Genomic DNA, 19,283 nt, shown 5'->3' with positions numbered 1-19,283 from the left:
TGACGAGTTTCACTATTACTAAACCAGCTATCGGTATTGATGAAATCACAAGCACGTTGTGCGTGCCTCCCCACAAAAGCAAGTAAGTGTCGTTATCTCATATACGTATATTCTGTTTATCCTGGAGATTTTTTAGCTTGTATGTTTGCCTATCACTTTTTCTCCTTCAAGTACATTAGGCAAGACACAAACAATAATGTTAGCATGAATACAGCTTAGTGACTTAATGCACAGTGATATAAAGAAGAAAAAAAAATACAAAGTTTGTTGAGCAAAGGAATGTTACATAACATGTATTATGAGCATGCATGGGATATAACAGATTTATAAAGGAGAGAAACTTAAATGTTAAAATACCTCTCGGTAATGCCTTCCCAACAGCCCTTTCGACATATAACCCTACGTTTTTGAACACCAAACTACGAATACTTTCTCTAACTTATTCTAGCCATGCTGGCTCCCAGCAGGCTGCAGGACAGGCATGTTTTGCCGTGTACCACCCTGATCACTCGCTTTGGGACACAGCTTTCAGGAAAAGCTGAAGCTCATCCTAGCCCTCGTCCGCCTGTTCCTCTAGGAGGAGGAAAGCAATACACGCCTTGGTCTCACCTCAGCTCGGAGCTGGGATGTGATCAGGATGCAGCCTAAACAGGTGGGAGTTTGGAAATAAGTCTAAATCCCCTACTACAATGCTGCTGCTTCAATTCACCGTATTAAGCGCTTACTTTTGCTATGTCCAACCTCTCCAGGCCAGCGTTAACATAGGCCAGACTATAGTCCTTTACATGTTAAAAAAAAGTCTGCTATAAACCAAAACTGATATTCTCTAGTCTGAAAGCAGATGAGAGGCATCTCATCTCACCGGTGGTACAAATATAACTTTCACCCATGCTGCAGCACAGCATGCTTAAATTTAAAAAGTTGTTTAAAATGTTGATGTATATCTTGTAGTAAATCTCACAACAGATAAATCAGCATGCACACGCTGCAGAACACAGCGGCTAGAAAACCTTCCCGTGGTCTACCTAGAAACTGGGTGAGAAATCTCTTAGCTGTAAACCCAAATGGAAGGCACAGATCTTTCTACACGGCATTTGTTCCTTGTAATCCCCTCCTAAGTGTTTCAATTTGATCCACATGATAATTTGGACGTGACTTCAAGCTTTACAGAACTACTTAAAAATGCAGAATCAGGATGAAAAATCTAAAATGGGGGGTCAGGGCACAGAAGGCAGTTCCATCATTTAATGAAGCCTAGGATGACTGACAGACAACCTGTACCTTGAAGGTGACAGGGAACATCATATTCAATCTCATCGTGTCTCGATGGGCTAAGGAACAGGGTCCCATCCACCAGCGGAAACTGTTCAAACACTGGCAGCGCCCTGTGGCATAGCGCACAGTTTACAACGTTCCTGTGGCTGGCACTAAGAGCAGCAAGGATAAACTTCCGAAGGTCCTCCCCTTGGCCCACCTGGGCATCGTCTTCCATCCGCACATGGAAAGTATTCAATTTATGCCTGGGGATGTGAGTAAGCAGCTCAGATAGATCGAGCCTTCTCAAAAACTGCACAGGGGCATCGAAGTGTCCTGATCTATGTGCTTGCAAACCAGCTGCCCCGTAATCAAAATGTGCGTTCCTGAACATGCCCCCACCAGCCATGTTCTTCTTATGGGGCTCCAGGTGAATGGCGTTCTTCAAAAACTCTCCTAAGTATCGTGAGGAACGAGGGCCGCTGAAATGCGTGGGGGCAAGAATAGAGTAGCCGGTGGGTGGGGACTGGCCAGGAGAGACGCAAGGAGAACGAACGGCGTAGCTGCCACCCATGACGCCCTTCTCCTGGGAGTTCTGCCTATCCATCGAATGCCTTCGCTGGAGGTCATGACTCAAGCCTTTCTGCGGCTTGTTGGCCGGCCTGCCCTTTTTGGCCTCCTCCGCTGACTCTGCCATCGATCTTCCCGTGCTCTTCTCCAACACCGATTTCTTCTTCTTATCATCCTGCATTCGCTTCACCTGGTACCAGTCCGTGTCCTTCTTTAAGTGACCCTGCCCGCACCGACAGGAGCAAAAGCGAAAAGCCAGGTCATATCCCTTCTTCGTCCACATGTTCTGGCGACACTGCTTTTCATTCCAGCTCCTGGCTCTGCCAATGCAGTTGAACTGGACGAGAATGCTGCTTTCCCACTCGTAGAAGCACTGAAGATGCATCCAGGTGCTGTACGGACAATGCTCGTTGTTGCATATAACCTTCTGGTAGTCATCCTTCTCGAGGTCCACCGGCCTTCCAAAGCTACAGATCAGTGGAGTAGCACAAGGGGCTTCTGTGGAAGATAAAACAGATACATTAGTAACTTAATGGCCTGGTTATTACAATACTTCTTTAAATGCCGTGCCAAATACGCAGGGGAACTCTTACTCATGATCTGTATTACTGAAGGGCCCCACAAGCACTAGCTCTGGGTCAGGGCAAAAAGCAGTCTTTGCCAAAAAAAGGTTAAGTACGTGAAAGGAGATATGGAAATGAAGGAATAAGGAAACAAACTGACATTATGGTTTGCTTAATATTCAAAGCCAGAGCACCTCAGAAGCATTAGCCCTCCGCAAGGGTTTGTGGATACAGTTGCAAAGGCTTTCAGAAGGAAGGAGAAAGCTTTGTGGATGTTTCTGGAGGGTTGCTTTGAAGCCTGAGAGGCAACATGGAGAGAACACACAGAGATGCTTGTTTGAAAAACAAGGAGGCAATACAGCCTGGCTTTGTGATCACAGGGAGAGGCAGGAATTGATCTTTGGGATTCCTAGCAAGAGACAACAGCTAGGGAGAGGGAGAGGAAGAGGAAGCAGAGGACTTTGAAAAGCAAGACAAACAGCTGATGATCCTAGGGCAGAAAGGAGGGCCTTCATTACATTACCAAAGCAAATACAGGCTATACCACCATCACTGACCCACTGGATAGCTAAATTTCACAAAAGAATGAGTTCTGCAACACAGACAGGTTAAAAAAAACAAATACCATGTGGTGTTTTATCAGCAAAGTAGCAGCCTTTACTATATCCTTGAGCAAAGAATAGTTTATTTCAATTTTCTCTCTGCAACAATATCAGCTTCTACACAACAATGTTCTACAAAAAAATGTTCATTTATGGACCAATGACATCTTCCCCTCCCTCGCTGAAGTACCACAGACTACAAACTACTCCCATTTCTGGCTGCTCAGTTGCAGCTGAGAGGCACAGAAAGGACAGGAAATTTTCAGTTGGAGATTCTACTGCATCTTAAGAGTTTCTAATTATGAAGTTTTCAGCTGCTTAGTCAAGTATTACAAATATTTCTCCTCTGTATTTCTGACTTCCTACTTCCTCCACTTCACCAAAAAATACTGCTCTGGCAGGGCTGGCAGGCTGCCTTTTAACCTCTGTAGTGCTGCCTGCAAACACGAGCAGGCTTCTTCAGGGTCCTCCCTGGCCAAGTGCTGCCTCACCCCGTGCGAAACGGAGCAAACAGCTCCTCGCAGTTCCCCAGTCTCAGCCAGAGCTCCAGGACTTGCAGAAGAGGTACACCGAGCCTTGTGAAGGGAGGCTGCCCTGATCCAGGGTTTTTTTGCCTCAGGACTTCAAATTTCTATCTGATAAGCAGGGGAAAAAAACCCACACTCCGCTGCATTGCTTTTAATCCCGTTCTTGTCACTGCTAGCACAAATAATACAACATAATTTGCAGTGGGATGATAGGTTTTATGCTGCTACATTCACTTTTACTCAGAGTCTCAGTAACAGACACACTACCCATCATCACCTGTCCTACAGCAGCAATACACAAACCAAATGCTTTACCACGACAGATCTTTGCCATGCTAGTGGCTTTACCCCTTCCCAGTAAGTTTTCGTTAAAAGGCTATAACCAAACAAACAAAATCTTCAAGGTTATCTGCAGTAAATTCAAGATTAAGGCAGCTCTTAAGACTTATTTACCCAGAAAAGACGGGCACAAAGAGTACAAGAGAATATTCCTGAGCCATTCCCCAGGAGATGCCACATCCTTTATCTCATTCTCTGCCTCTGATTAAAATGCCAGAAGCGGCATAGTTGCAAGGAGAATCTTCTGCAATACCCTTCCTTGAGGGACTAGACTATAAACTGCAATCAAGGCACATTCCTGAAAACGTTCTCTTAAAGCAAAACAAATAACAACAAAAAAAAGCCTATTTCATTTCAAAATATGAACTTGTTCAGTCATTAAAGACAAATTAGCAAATTGGAGAGAACAGACATAAGAGAGGCACTTTGGGACTCTTTGGAAGTTCCTTCTATACATGTGACACCTATATTCTTACTAGTTGTCTCAGGTCTCTGAAAAGCCCACTAAGAACACGCAGGTTTCGAGACATCTTTGAGAAGCATGAATTTTATTGGCTACCAATGACTAATTTTTCTCCATGTTTTTTTACTGTGTATTATTGAGTATAGCATCGCTGGCCAAGAGCAAAAGTGAATGATAACTTATCTGCTTTGAAACAAAATCTGTCAGTTCAGAAAGTTCTCCCACCCACTCTCCCGGACTTCAATTCAAGTCACACTATGCCACACCAACCATCTCTGCAAAGCTCTTCCTCATTGTCAGTCATTTTTTCATCATATTTACTGAAAGTATAGTTTGCAATTATAGTATCCTCATGCAATTTATCCCCAAGAAGTCAGTTAAACTGAAACCATTAAAGGCAAATCATCACAAGTCACATGTGCAGCAAGATACCAATATGAACAGCTCTCACTTATGCATTTCCTGTATTCATCTATTTTGGTACATATTCCTTTCCACCACTGCCAGGAGACAGGAAGAAAGAACATGCCAAAAATCCACTTATGCTCCCCCTGTGTTTCGGAGTGTAAATGTTCTAACAGTCGCAGGTATAATTATAGCTGACAACCGAGAAAGTTACTATACAGACAAGTCTAGAAATCTCCACTTTAGAATAAAGACTTTACACTTGTTCATCCATACTGGCATAGTTAACTGACTAAAAAAGAAAAGTGTTTCCTTCATTAGTCTTTGAACGTGTTTTGGGGTTTGGATGCAAAAACATATGATCTCTAGCCTCCTGAGAAGTTGTCCTGGTTTCAGCAGGGACAGAGTTGATTTTCTTTCTGGCAGCTGGTGCAGTGCTGTGTTTGGGATTGAGGATGAGAATAATGTTAATAACACACTGATGTTTTTAGTTGTTGCCAAGCAGTCAAGGACTCTTCAGCTTCTCATACTGCCCTGCCAACAAGAAGGCAAGGGGTGCCCAAGAAGCTGGGAGGGGACATGGCCAGGGCAGCTGACCCAAACTGGCCACAGGGATATTCCATACCATATGATGTCATGTTCCGTTTATAACCAGGGGTGAGCTGAGAGGCTGGGCAGCTGGGGGCGTGGCGTGGCAGCTGGGGGTCTTGCAGAGCATCAAGTTTGGGTGGTGAGAAATTGTGCTGTTCATCACATGTTTTGTACGTATTATTATTATTTTCCTTTCTGTGCTTGTCCTATTAAACTGTTTTTATCTCAACCCACAAGTTTTCTCACTTTCACTCTTCCAATTCTCTCCCCCATCCCATCAGGGTGGGGGGTTGAGCGAGCAGCTGTGTGGTGCTTAGCTGCCAGTCAGGGCTAAACCACAACAGAAGTTTACAGCCTCTTATGTGGATAAAAAAAGTCAATTAATAAAATAAGTGGTTGAAATACAGAAAAAACCCCCACAGCCTGTGTATTCCACAGAACGTGTCCACAATTGTTTGAATTATGATCATGTACCGGATATCTAGAGGCTATTGTAAAGGTGATTTTCAACAGATTTTTTTTGCCCTTTTCCCCAATTGGTCAATGGAAGGACTGCAGAATGGGATTTTCTCCAGCTTCTCGTTGAGAACTCACGGATGCCAGATTACCTGAGGAATTTCCCACACAGCATAACTATGAGCAAAAAAAAGCTTCAAGTTTTGGACGGCAATGTCTTTTTCAAAATTTAAGTTAACTAGATGACTACAAAGTTTTCAGACATTCCCACATCTGATCTTCTATCTACTCAGCGTGAATTGGCTGGTCACACGATCACCATAGCAAAAGCAGGTCTACAGCAGCTGGAAGAAAGCAACAGAGCAAAGAAGAGCCTTCTCGCACACAAAAAACTCCACTGAATTGATAAATGGTGGCACTGAGAAAACTTCATTGCTAAGGGCAGAAGGTGGTCCCTACTCACCTCTTCTGGGGACTCACCTGATAGAATCACAGAATCATAGAACAGTAAAGGTTGGAAGGGACCTCTGGGATCATCTAGTCCACCCCCTCTGCTAAAGCAGGATCACCTACAGCATGTTGCACAGCATCGTGTCCAAGCAGGTTTTGAATATCTCCAGAGCAGGAGACTCCACAACCTCTCTGGGCAGCCTGTTCCAGTGCTCTGTCACCCTCAAAGTGAAGATTTTCCTTATATTGAGATGGAACTTCCTGTGTTCCTACTCGTGCCCGTTGCCCCTTGTTCTGTCACTGGGCACCACTGAGAAGAGTCTGGCCCTTTCCTCTGGACATCCACCCTTTAGATATTTAGAAGCATTGATCAGATTCCCTCTCAGTCTTCTCCAGGCTAAATAGACCCAGCTCTCTCAGCCTTTCCTCATACGAGAGATGCTCCAGTCCCCTCATCATCTTTGTAGCCCTCTGCCAGACTCTCCAGTAGTTCCCAGTCTTTTTTTGAACTGGGGAGCCCAGAACTGGACACAGAACTCCAGATGTGGCCTCACCAGGGCAGAGTAGAGGGGGAGGATAACCTCGCTCGACCTGCTGGCCATGGTCTTCTTAATGCACCCCAGGATACCACTGGCCTTCCTGGCCACGAGGGCACATTGCTGGCTCATGGTTAACTTGTCCACAAGGACTCCCAGGTCCTTCTCTGCAGTGCTGCTTCCCAGCAGGTCAACCCCTAACCTGCACTGGTGCCTGGGGTTATTCCTCCCTAAATTTCACTACTCCCTGACATTTCACTACTGTCACTGCAGTAGCATAGGAAATACTCTAGAAAACCAACAGGTCTCTCTGCCACGTTGCCATGCTCCACAGCAAGGTTAATGCCAGTCAAGGCACCTGCTGTCACTGATACAGGTTTGTTATTATGAAGTCTGCTGATTTCCTTCATAAAACTGCTGCAGTATTTCCACAAGAGAAACTGAAGAGCCCAGCATGGCTAATGAAAGTTGTCTCAGTAGAAAGCTCTACCACTTCTGTAGTATCCCCATATCTAAGAAAGCAGAAAACTCCACTACGTGAAAAGTGTATAGAAACCTCAAGCCAACATTTGGTTCTGCCTCATATTTCAAATTCCAGCAGGTCTATCCGCGCAAAACAGACTGTGCAGGACTGAACATCCCTTGCAGACTTCTCTCCATTCGTGTCTCCTGCCAAACATAATCATGCCACATGTTCCTACATAAAGAATAAATGAGAAACAGAAAACAAAGCAATTTTTTGTGCAACTTTCCCAGTTCACAGCAACAGATATGCCTTAGGAGTGAAAAAGCCAGCATTCCAATCACTTAGTATGGAAGCCACATTAGCAAATGTGAAGAGCTCTTCCCATCAATTCACACCCTTCAAACTGCTCTGGGTTATTTAATCATCATTTTATAAATGAGACAAAGCACTTATTACAGAATTACAAAACTTTAAAAATTCTTGTTACCAAGCTCTTCTACTTCCCATTAATTAGAAATGCATTTTGAGATTATTCTTCAAAAAGTCAGAGCCAGAATCATCATATTAATGTTTTACGATAACAGTACAACAATTACTGTCAAGAGAGACACTAAAGGGGAGTAAATAGAAATTCACATGGCCAAACTGCCCATCCACACCTGCAGCCCCAAGCCGGTTTGTCACCTAAATATAATCTGCTTCCAAGTAGCTAATAGCTCAACATATTTCTGGTTTCCAAAGTTATGAAACTGAACTTCTGGAAAAATGAAAGATTACCAGGTATCAGAGCAGCATCCATTCTCCCAACAGACCTTTCTGAAATAATGCCTAAATGACCACAAAAGTACCTCTATTTTACCTCTTGGTTTCAAGATGGTTTTCACAGCCTAAGAGAACAAAACAAGACAGTGAGCAGTTTTGTGTAGCAGAACAGCTTCAACGTTTAGACACAAGTGCCCGGCTGTGACAGACAGGCTGCCAAGCTGCAACTGCAATTGCATGCTGCTTCTCTCAAGAAGTTGTATTTCCACATAAAAAATATAAATGTTTTCTCATATTCCACTGTAGTGGTTTTGATCAGTAATTCTGAAAATAGTTACAAGGGGCAGCACATAAATGTCCTTTAAAACAGAAATAACATACAACATTCCAAACAAATGTACATTTGAGCAAAGATAGCTCATTGTTTAAACGAGGTTATGTTTTATTTTTGACAGTACTACCATAAAATTAACTTTTATTTCAAAAATGAGAACATGATGGAAGACTGCAAGGAAGGTGGTTTGGGTGTTTGGCTTTTTCTCAATTTTTCCATTCAGGTTTATAAACATCAATAAAACCCAGGAATGGAAACAGACAGTTGAGATAAACCTCCTTCAACAAAACCCACATCAACCCGGTTTCTACATTTTAATAAAAGAGGGTTTATGAAGACCACCCTTCCCATTTTATGACCCAAATGAAAGCAGCAGAACAACGGCTGCCTGAGGAACTTCCCTTTGGTGAAGTAAATGGAGGAGAATGTTGTTTACTTCTGTTTATACACCCACCATAAAACCGATGATGTACCCAGCAAGCCAAATGCAGTGACTCCACGGCTTCAGTTTCATGACTGCTCTCATTTGTTCTAAGTCCTCAATGTGGATGCCTAAAGCAAAATTCGCTCTTCCCCCCACCACGTTCCCACCCATTATCTGTTGTGTTAAGCACCAAAGTTTTTCAGTAAGTGGACAGAAACAGATAATTATTTCCTGTGCTCATCAGTGTAGGTTTCAGATCACTGCAGACTTAGGATCGCTGGTAAAGCTCAAGGGAGGTGTTAAGCACGTGAGGCTGGGGGCAGAGGAGGGAGAAGTGTGGCAGCTGTGGAAGAGGCAGCCCTACTATCATCTTAAAACAAACGTCAGGTGATAGTAGGTTATTATGGATCTGGAAAAAGAAATTACCTAAAAAAAAAGTAAGGTCTTGGCACTGGATCAGCTGCAAGACACTACAGCTTCTTTTTGGTCCACCATTACTCTAGCATCTCATCATCTATGTCAAGGACACTTTATTTGCCAGCACATTACCTAGGCCAGAAAGGGTACCTGTGGGGGACACGGTTCGCAAATCAAGTGCTTTAACCTCTACTACTGCTTTCCCACAAACAGTGCTCTCTTCACAACTCTACACAGCTAGGAATTGTTCACTCTGCCAGCTTGAACCAGAGCTGAGTCATTTCTGTGGAAGGCTACTCCCTACCAACCATCTGCATGAATCTTCTGAATTTCCTCTGCCATCAGCATAGCTTTATTTTAATTGAAGTCATACAACATTATCGTGCTAATACTGTAATGCAGCTGTAGAAAATAAACCACCATCACAACAACAAAACAGACTGAAGAGAAAACTTGTGTTAATCGTCCAATGTGTTTGCTTTGGTGAACCTTGGAATACAATCTAATGCTCAAAAGATTACCAGGACATGACAAAACAGTATTGCCACGTGTGTAACTTGTTAAACAGTACACATAATAACAGCAATACAGAAACGATCAGCCACCTTCCTAAGAGCCTGAATGCAGCAGCAAGAATGCAATGGGAAAAAATGTTTCACAATTGGATCCAAAAGGCAGGCTTGGATCTCCAGTGCAGCAACAACAACAAATAACAGCTGACAAACAGTAAGAGAAGTCTTTCAAAACAGCTCAGCTCATGTCTTATATTGATAACACTCACTGATGATGACTGATGTCTCTCCAAAACTTCTTAAGCAATCTTTGCAGACTGATCTAGATGAACGTTTCCAGCCATTCTCCAGGAGGGAGGGGAAAAAAACAGGACAGCGGTACCTGATAAGCCACCTAAAACACAGGCTCTCTCCTCTGTCATGAGACTCCCTCTTATGTTCTTGGAAAGAGAAGCCAAGGCTGGCAGCTCATCTTCAGTGAGCAACAGACAGAGCTCAGGCTGGCACGCCACCCACCGCAGACCCACCTGAACTGCCCTCTCAGAGCCACTGACTCCAGACAACGCCTCATCACAACGGCAGTCTGGCTGATAGCTTTCCACATGTAAGCAGCTACATATTGACAATTATGTGCCAATCTGGAGCTCAGTCCTACCCCCAAGGACCAAGTAGCTGCAGTCATTATTTACGTTCAGAAGGGACTTAAAAGAGAACAAAGCTGTAACGCAGCCCGGCTCTCCTTGGCACGCTTATCCCATGTGCAAGATGCCACTAGTTCTATTGGGTGAGTAATCACATCACCTTCCCCTAGAAAAGATTTCAGGTAATTTGGAGCTGCTAAACCCTAGTTCACCTGGGAATTCAGATGACGGGACTCCTGGAGGGCTCAGTAGGTGCTAGAACGACCTCCATGCATCTCACTTACACTGACTTCACACTTGGCCTCGAAGGGAGTCTTTTCACAAAAAAACCCACAAAAACAAACCAAACCTGAGAAAGGTCTAGCAACTACACAGCAGTGGGAAGATGCCATGGAAATCATGAAGGCTTAACTCATACCGGCCACGCTAACACCTTCTAACTTACACAGTCATAGCTAGCGCTTGTTTATGAAATCAGCAATTAGCACGTGATACAAAGTCAGTTATCTGCGGTTCTTATTCAACCACCTGTTCCCAGCTCAGCCATCAACTCACCAAAGTCAGTCATAAAGTCAAGAGCAAAAGTACAAACTAAGGAGGACAGGCACATCTGCACAATAGTTTTGCAGTTCGCTCACACAGCCATCTGTGCTCCAAGCTGGACCAACTGCCTACACGGCTGAAACCCATCGTGAGAATTCACACGCTCTTGTAGAAGTCACCGTAATCTGTACAGTTATCATCTAGCCAACTTAGCCAACTTATTTCCATTTAATACCTGTCATCCAAACACAGAGAACGACTCAATCACCAGCTTTGGTTTTTGCTTCGGATGTACAGACTCCCTCTTCATAGGAGAAATCTTGCCCTGGTTTGTGCTGTAATACCCTCAATCCAATTGAAAATATCACCAGTTCACCATACCCAGGAGAACAGGCCTGAGCCTCTACCTGTATCAGCACCAGGACATCTAATGCCAGTGCGCTCATACTTCTGTGTGAATTCTGAGTTGGCTTAACCAGGTCAGGCGACAATCGGTCCTCCATGCCACAAGCAATCATGCCCGGGCCAAGAATACTCCTTGCACTCCTCAGCCTAGGGTGGATTTTTCTGGTCACTTCTATCATGGTGAATGCAGAGACTAGTGACTATCTCAAGACTGGTGGGCATTAATGTGTTTTGAACATTGGCTATTGCTTTGTCTGAGCATGAATCATCCTCACAGAAAAGCATTTCCACCATTAAATTATCCCACTGTACCCTTCCAAGAGCTTTTAATACCTTGAAACATAACAGAAAACTAACCCTGGTGCCTCAAGAACCAGACATCCTAATAACTAAAGCCGATTCTAATGCACCTGCCCTAGCAAGTTTTCAGTGGCACACTCCAACTCATGCTGGGAATAAAGAGACAAATGTGGCAAGCAGTAGACGCCCTAATACCAAGCACGGATGTAAACACCGCAGGCTGGACTTGCCCAGATTCAGAGCCAGCTAGCCACCAGACCCAGTCCAAAAGCACAAGAAGGGAAGAGAAAAAGGAGAAAAGGTTGAATCAAGTGGTATCAGTACCTCTTCTTGTTTCAAGTCTAGGGATGTTTGTGTCATTGGTCTATCCTTCCCAAGTTTCAGTATGACAGACAGTATTTGTATTTCCCACACTAAAGGCTGAAGAAGCTGGTAGAAACTCAGTGGGAAACAGGAGATGCAGTCACCCTAGCTGCAGTACCCAGCATATCTGCAAGACAGCAGCTCCTGAGCATGGAGCTGTTGGCTCCAATAGACATCTCCCTCACGATACTGTGCTGGCTCCCGGCCCTGCCCGTGTGCCGTCTTTGGCATCTGTGCAGCACACAGAGACCTCGACTGTGCGCTGTTCCCAAAATGGGTATGGGTAGCACAGTCGTGGAGATAGGGAATGCCAAGCGCACTCAATAGCCAGGCTCTGACTGAAGCTACCTCCTCTCCCAGCAGGCATTCAAGGCAGGAACAACAGCAATATCCCTCTCAAGCCCTGGAAAGAGGACCGATAGACTCTACTATTGTAAGAGACCAAGAGATAAAGGTTAAAGTGAATGCTCTCAAGATAAATGTCACTAAAGTCTACCAGGAAATGCCAGTGCTCCACTCAAAATCCTGCAAGCTTTCAGAACGGAATTACCCACTCCAGTGACTAGATTACTGCTTCAAGAGGCCTCTTTGAAATTATTTGAATTTCTATCAAAACTGTTTAAAGAAAGCCCATGCTCTACTAATGCTGTTGTAATTAAGATACCTTGAAGATTAGCTAGAATATTTTCCTGTGAGCTGGATGCAAGGTTTACCTCTATTTTTTCCCCTCGCATACACTGCAGTAAGAAAAGCAGAGAAGGATGGATGTCTGCCAGTCATCACGATACTTTAATATCAAAGGCTGTCGCAATATGCAAGGCTGTAAGCGAGGCTGAAGAAAACGTACAAATGTCTCCAAGGACTAGAAATCATTTTGTCACTACTTGTTAGCTCACTGGGAGGAAGAAACGGGATGAGTACAGAAAAAGTAAAGCAATCAGTTCAAAAACTGTATTTCCTCATATGAAACCTAACAAACATCAAGCCCAACCCTTACTCATGCAAGTGCTAGACTTGAGCAAATGACTAATCACATGAACACAGAATGCCGTCAAGGCACCGATAACCATTTTGATAGCAAATAACTGTTAGAAAAAATTAAATGGGTGTGCACTTGCTTGCATGAAAAGACAGTATTTATTTCATTCAGTAACACTATAGACATGATTCCATTTGCAAAGATTTGCAGAACATGAATTGCATTTGCTAGAAAAGCATGTAATTGCATAGTTTTAAAAATTGTGAAAGGAACATGAAAGTTCTTTCGAACCCAATTTGCATTGATAGAGACAGTGAAATTTGCATTCAATTGATTTCTGCAGTTAGAAGAACTCAATGGAATTATGAAGCAAAATGGTGTTCCTTTAGAAAATTAATAGGTATTAAATTTTGTAGTCACTGCAACAGAATAGAAACTTCATTTTCCAGGTGGTCTCACTGATATCAATGGGACTCCCTCAAGCTAAGTAACAAGAAGGTGCCAATACTGAACATCACTAGAGTGCCAAACTGGAATTGGATGTTACATGCAACAGGGAACATCTGACAGCCAAATATTAATCCATGCTTAAATACTATGGCAATTCATGCTCTAAAAACACATTTTTAAATTAAATATTGCACTGACAAATTTTCTGGCCCTCTTCAACTGTCCCACCTCCAGGATATTTTTTTTTTTAAATCTTAACTGCTGGCCAGTCATAGCTTTCAATACATTAGTCACTGTTGCGCTGACTGATTTTCTTCTTCATATGCTTGTCCTACATTAGTATTTTTATTTGAAAGTAAATCAGTCTTACAAATCTGTGAAACTCAGGTGAAGAGTGTGCAAAAGCACAGCTGACCATTGCAAACTCGGGTAACTACAGGCAAGTTCCAAGCCCGGCCAGCACGGTGGGTGCTGCTTGCACAACCCCTCAGCTGCTGCGGCAGGAACTCCACTCCTGAGAACCCACGCTCCAGTGAGACCGACAGCAACCACCTCCACCAGCTCCCCCCACAGCCTTTCTTCTCCTGAAGGACTCTCATGCGTGGGGACCCTGTACAAATCTGACCTCTGGCAACTCCACCTGACAACCCACCAACTCGCCAGCTCTGCTGCTTTTGCAGTTCAAAGGCTCACCTACGCCGGAGGGGGAAAAGTATGGTCTTAAACCAGGTGGCAAATACACTGTAGGACAGTGATTTAGAGACAGCTATGCCACATTTTTTTAGTATAATTGAGCCGGCTATAATGAACCCCATGTTAAAGGGAAAAAGCACAGATACGGAGAGCTAGCTTCTCTTTTTCTCTCATATTCTCATAGGACCAATGCTGGAGAAACTAGAGGGACAAGGGGATGAAGCAAGATGCTAAGATAGCGACCATCAAGAGGATCTTGGGTCAACTGGACAATGAGACCAAGAATGGAAACAAGGCAAATAAAATGGATGTAAGAAAGAATTTTAGGGTCAGAAGCAACCATACAGAGAGACCAGAGTGAGAAGTTTATAGGCTAAAGGGATAAAACGGCCGGAGCTGACAGTGTAAATGTGCCCAGGCTCAGCAAGGCAGAAACGGAGAAGGCATCTGTTGCTCAGAGCCTTCGGATCTGAAGTAAACCCTGTGGATATTCGTCTTCTGCTGCTCAGGGCAAAGTATCCACAAAATGTCTTGTCCCCTCATGCTCTTTATGCCTGCAGATTAAGATAACCAACTACTGCCATTGAGATCCCTGGTAATCCACAAGGCTGGAGTCAGTGGGATACGGGCACCGTCCCATGGAGCTGCCGGTATAATTTTGCATGATGACAGCTCAAATTTTCCAGTTCGGTTAAGTAACTCAGAAAATTAGCTAGAAAATCAAGAATTTGTTAGGAATACCATTCAACCACTCTGAAGACAGGGAATCTGAGAAATGAGGCTTTCTGTGACATCAAATTTCAGTTTCCCTGCTCACTGCAATCCTGTTAAATTAGTCCGCCCCCCTCCGCACGATCTGTGCCTCATTCAATGCAGAAAATGGATGCAGTTTGGTCAAGAAAGATTAATCTATCCTATACAGAATTCCTGCTTGGTCTGATGGAAGAGATAGGAAAGGAAGGCACAGCTACAAAAGGTGAATCCTCCTTGTGGACATCATCCCAACACCTCCTGAAAAGTTACAGTGCAAAATGGAGAAAAGCCATCACATCTGGTCAGTGGTTATGATCTCCACCTTCCCAACTCCCACAGCCAGACATGGAATTCGAGAACTCTCTAACCAGTTTGAGCTCTGAACATGCAAAAATTAAAACACCACCAAAAAAACCATGAATAAATGCTCTCTTGGGGCAGGGGAAAAATCAGCCTATGTTTCTCAGTCATCATGCCAAAAATCAACTGAGAATTTGAAGGAAAACTGTGCAGGGATTGAAGATAAATTTGTCAAAATGTAAAAGGGAACAACATCTTTACACTGTAACAGAGTGCTATAACGACAGTTCCGTATTACATGGCACCGCTAGTCCAAGCTGCACGGAGAAGCTCAGAGGAAATTAAAAATTCTGTTTCATTATGGCACATGGATGGGGGGCAGAAACAATACATGGACCACATAATGAACTGTGAAGACTTCAAAAAAATATCTGAACCACTAGCCCTTCCTGAATCAAGTAGTCCTGATGGGACTGCGTAATTAGGCTGTCACATTGCCATCATGAGGCAAAGCCAAGGTTTGCACAGACAATCTTAATTTTGCAATTATTAAATCTGCTGCTTTCATCTCTACATACTTCTGTCTTGGTATATTAATGAAAGAAAACAGGTTATGAAAGAAAACAGGTTATATTATTATCATCATCTACTGCTTTTCCAGGGTAAAGATAGGGTAGGAGAGCGATAATACCAGCCACATGCAAATTACTCTAGAACAATATACAGTGACCATGCAGGAGAGAAGGGCAAGCCCGGGGACGAGGGACCCCAAGGACTGGCGAGCCTGGGCAGCACGAGTCACAGCATGCAGCTGCACGGTCCAAAAGCAGCACAGCGAAGAGATTCCCTGCACCCAGCACACTTAATCTGCAACCCAGATAATCTCCCATGAATAATCGAGAGTTGACCGCGTACAGCAGAACTCTATTAACCTCACAACTCACTGCAGCAGGCCACGTCCTCCATAAACTGCTTAGCGATCAAGCAACCATAAGTGCATGGCCTCTTACAAACATCTTGAGTCCAGTAATGGGATACTTGCCTCCAAGGCCCTGGCTATACTACATAGCTTCATTTCAGATTCATCAGTTTTGAAGACTTGGGGGAATCCATTATCATCATCTTATCTTTTCCTTGCACATGAGAGCCGGATTCCCAGCTCTGTAGCACGACAGGAGCAGCTTCTCCTTCCATCTCCTGAACCAAAACTGTTGAAAGCTTTGGACTTATCAGTGAGAATACAATTTACAAAACTTTCAGCTCAGGATTATCTGATGGACAGTAGCCAACATAAAATAAAGCTAGCAACCACATCTACTCCTCCAGCCTTTATGATTATCTGAAATGAAAGATATGACTAGACGCAATGATCCAATCAAGGCAAAGATCAGGTGTGCTTGCCAGGCACTTACAGCAAATGCCGAAGCCAATGTTGTTCCTCTGTTGTGAGGGAGAAAAAAAGGCAGGAAGGGGGAACGGAACGGGACGGGACGGGACACGGGGACTTGACAAAAGGGTCAGGGATGTTTCTGACCACTGAAGTCATATGGAAGCAGAGAGGGAGAGAATAAAGGAGCATCTCAGGTTAGTTCCTGGAAAGGCAGCCTCAGCTTCTGAGGAAGCTAGCCAGCCCTGAGGAAGGACACATGAAGTACCTGGGGGACACAGTCTTAAAGCTGAAGACGACTGACAACCCGTCCAGCTAACAAGCTGTACCACTACCAGTGTACACTGGCATCACCTTCAGTGACATCTGCACAAGGAGCAACGCTTCGTTATCCCCACGCAAAACACACACGCCAGACAGGCACTTCTGCTTTCACTTGTGTCTTCGCGAAAAAAATTGGAAAACACTATTTCTGCCCACCTCAAAAACTAAATACAAGCCAACAGTGTCACGTATGAGACACCACCTGCAAAGCGGATGTCACGCTTGTTACATCACTGGACTGAAGTCATGATAAAAATGCTCTGGAAATTCTCTTACTCATGCTAATCTTTTCTTCCCCACTTGTTCACTCAAAACAAATAGTCAGAACCCCCCCCCCCCCCAAACCCAAAACAGTAAACCCAAAAAGGAAATTCTAAGCATTCTCCATGATTCTCTGGAGTAAATAATACTCTTATAAAAGCAGTCTGGCAAAGACCTTGTGAGCTAAAGTGATTCGTAATTAATTGCTAATATTTCTAAGGCAAAGTTTCCATTAAATAATACGTGGGAATCAGACATCTTGAAAACCAAAGTAAGATTCTTGGAACTACCTTTGGCTCACAGCAGCCAGGCAAAATTACTGCCACAAAGTATAAAACCAGTTGTAGCTGCCCTCCCCTTTTTCCAAAGCATGGAGAGTAAAAAGCTGAAGTCCAACTTGGGAGGGGAAAAAAGTCAAGAGTAGGGACTACGCACCTCAGTTTGTAAATCTAGCAGCAGACCTAAGGGGGGGGGGGTGCTGGCTTAGCAAAAAGTGTAATAAAATCCTAGCTTACCTTTAGTTTTAGCCTGAAATATCATTCTGCAGCAAAACTATCTCTAGACGTGGATAGCAATGCAAGTTTCTGCAAGAAAACACCTCACCAAATTTGCTCTGAACCAAAAAACTACCCACCAACCAAAGGCAGCATAAAATGGTTGATGAAAAGTGAGTCTATTACCTTGACAAACCCAACTGCTGTAAAACGACAAATAAAACGGACTGAAAAGTAGGACTCCATTTTTAATTGTGCTGAAATAAAGTCGGGATTTTTCAACTCGGCACCGAATAAGCCGAGACGCGGCCGGGGCCGGCAGACGCTGCACCTCCCGACCGCCGCCGGGGATGCGCTCTGCCCTCCCGATCGCGCTCCCGGGCGGGCGGTCCCCCCGACTGCCCGCAGCTACGGCAGCCGGACGCTGCGGGGCAGGCAGGCTCGCACCGCCTTCAGCACCGCCGCCGCGGAGGCTCCCGCCCTCCGGCGGGTCACCGGGCGGGGACACCCCGGCGAGCAGCCTCCGCCCCGCCGCGCATTTCGGGGAGATCCCGGCGGCAGCAGCGGCCGCGCAGGGCCCTCGGCGGGCGCCCGCAGCCCTCCTCCCCCGGCCCCGCCGCCGCCCCCCAGCCGCACACCCGCACATCCCCTCTCGCCGGGCGCTCCCCCGCCCCGCCGGGCCCCCCCGCGCCGCCCACACGCCCCGCAGCCACCGCCTGCGCCACCGCGGGCCGCGGGAGGCCGCGGGGCCCGGCCCGCCGCCCGCCGCTCACCGCTCTTGACGTCTCCGGGCGCCGCGCCGCCTGCGGCCGCAGCGCCGCCCGCTCCGCCGCCCGCCCCGCCGCCGCCGCCCGCCGCCGCCGCTCCGGCTCCGCCGCCAGCCGCGGCGCCGCCGCCCGCTGCTGCCGCGGCTCCGCCGCCCGCTGCCGCCCCGTTCTCCTGCTCGTCGCCGCTGCTGTTGGCGCGCTTGTTCTTCTTGCCCTTGCCGCCCTTCTGGTTCGGCATCGCGGGCCCGGCCGCCGCCGCGGCAGGGCGGGCGGCGGCGGCGGCTGCGGAAGGCGCCGCCGCCGCTACCTCCGGCTCATGGCGGGGCCGCGGCGGCCGCGCTGCGCTGCGCCGCGCCCGCGGTGGGCGGCGGGGCCCGGGGGGCCGGGACGGGGAGGGCGAAAGGCGTGTCCCGCTCGGCCGGCCGCCGCCGCCCCGCTTCCTCCCAGAGCAGGCGCGGGCGCTGGCGGCAGCGGGAAGCGGAGCGCGTTGGGGGGGGCTGGGGCTGAGCCAAGCGGGGGGAGCGGGAGGGGCTTATCGGGAGAGGGAAAGCCCCGCTCCCGCCGGCACGGGGCGGGGGGGCAGCAGCGCCGCACAGGAGGGGCAGAGCGCGCCCCGCCGCCCGGAGCCCGACCGGGATCGGGATCTGGAGCCGGCCCCCCCGCAGGTGGGGCGGGGCGGGTGGCCGTGCCGGGAAGCTGCCGCCGTGGGCTGTGCCGCGCCCCGGGGGCAGGGCGGCCGGGGGGGGAACGGGCGAGCGGTTGAGGCGGGCGGCAGCTCGGGGTCCGGCGGGTGTCGGGGGGTCTCCGTGCGCGCTTCTCGCCGGAGCCCCGGTCCCGGCCCGTGCGGTCAGGGCTGGGCTCCCGCCTCGGCATCCCGGGCGGTGTGAATGTCCAAACAGCGGGGAACAGCTGGAAATTGTCACCTGAAGATGCAGGAATGAAACGGGGAGGG

The 19,283-nt window shown here is 46.6% G+C and overlaps 1 protein-coding gene across 5 annotated transcripts in view; it reads right to left on the bottom strand.

Moving 5' to 3' along the window:
* HECA (hdc homolog, cell cycle regulator) overlaps positions 1 to 18,805 on the bottom strand; it is a 43,949-nt gene extending 25,144 nt beyond the window's left edge. For 3 of the 5 annotated variants that reach the window (XR_008576232.1, XR_008576231.1, XM_054819076.1), the window contains exons 1-2: positions 18,338 to 18,803; positions 1,282 to 2,322 (exon numbers count right to left, since the gene is read on the bottom strand). Coding sequence is in view for 2 of the 5 variants with exons in the window: in XM_054819076.1 (XP_054675051.1) it covers positions 1,282 to 2,322; positions 18,338 to 18,569 (1,273 nt within the window). In the remaining 3 variants the exon portion in view is untranslated. Of the gene's footprint in view, positions 1 to 1,281; positions 2,323 to 18,337 lie in introns of all 5 variants that reach the window. The other 2 variants (XR_008576233.1, XM_054819077.1) reach the window with 2 other exon arrangements.
* Positions 18,806 to 19,283: the final 478 nt, after the last annotated feature.

The sequence above is a fragment of the Grus americana genome, chromosome 3 (genome assembly GCF_028858705.1).
Source record: "Grus americana isolate bGruAme1 chromosome 3, bGruAme1.mat, whole genome shotgun sequence".
Taxonomy (NCBI): domain Eukaryota; kingdom Metazoa; phylum Chordata; class Aves; order Gruiformes; family Gruidae; genus Grus; species Grus americana.
The sequence above is the reverse complement of the archived record's forward strand: the minus strand, read 5'-3'. Positions and strand labels throughout refer to the sequence as shown.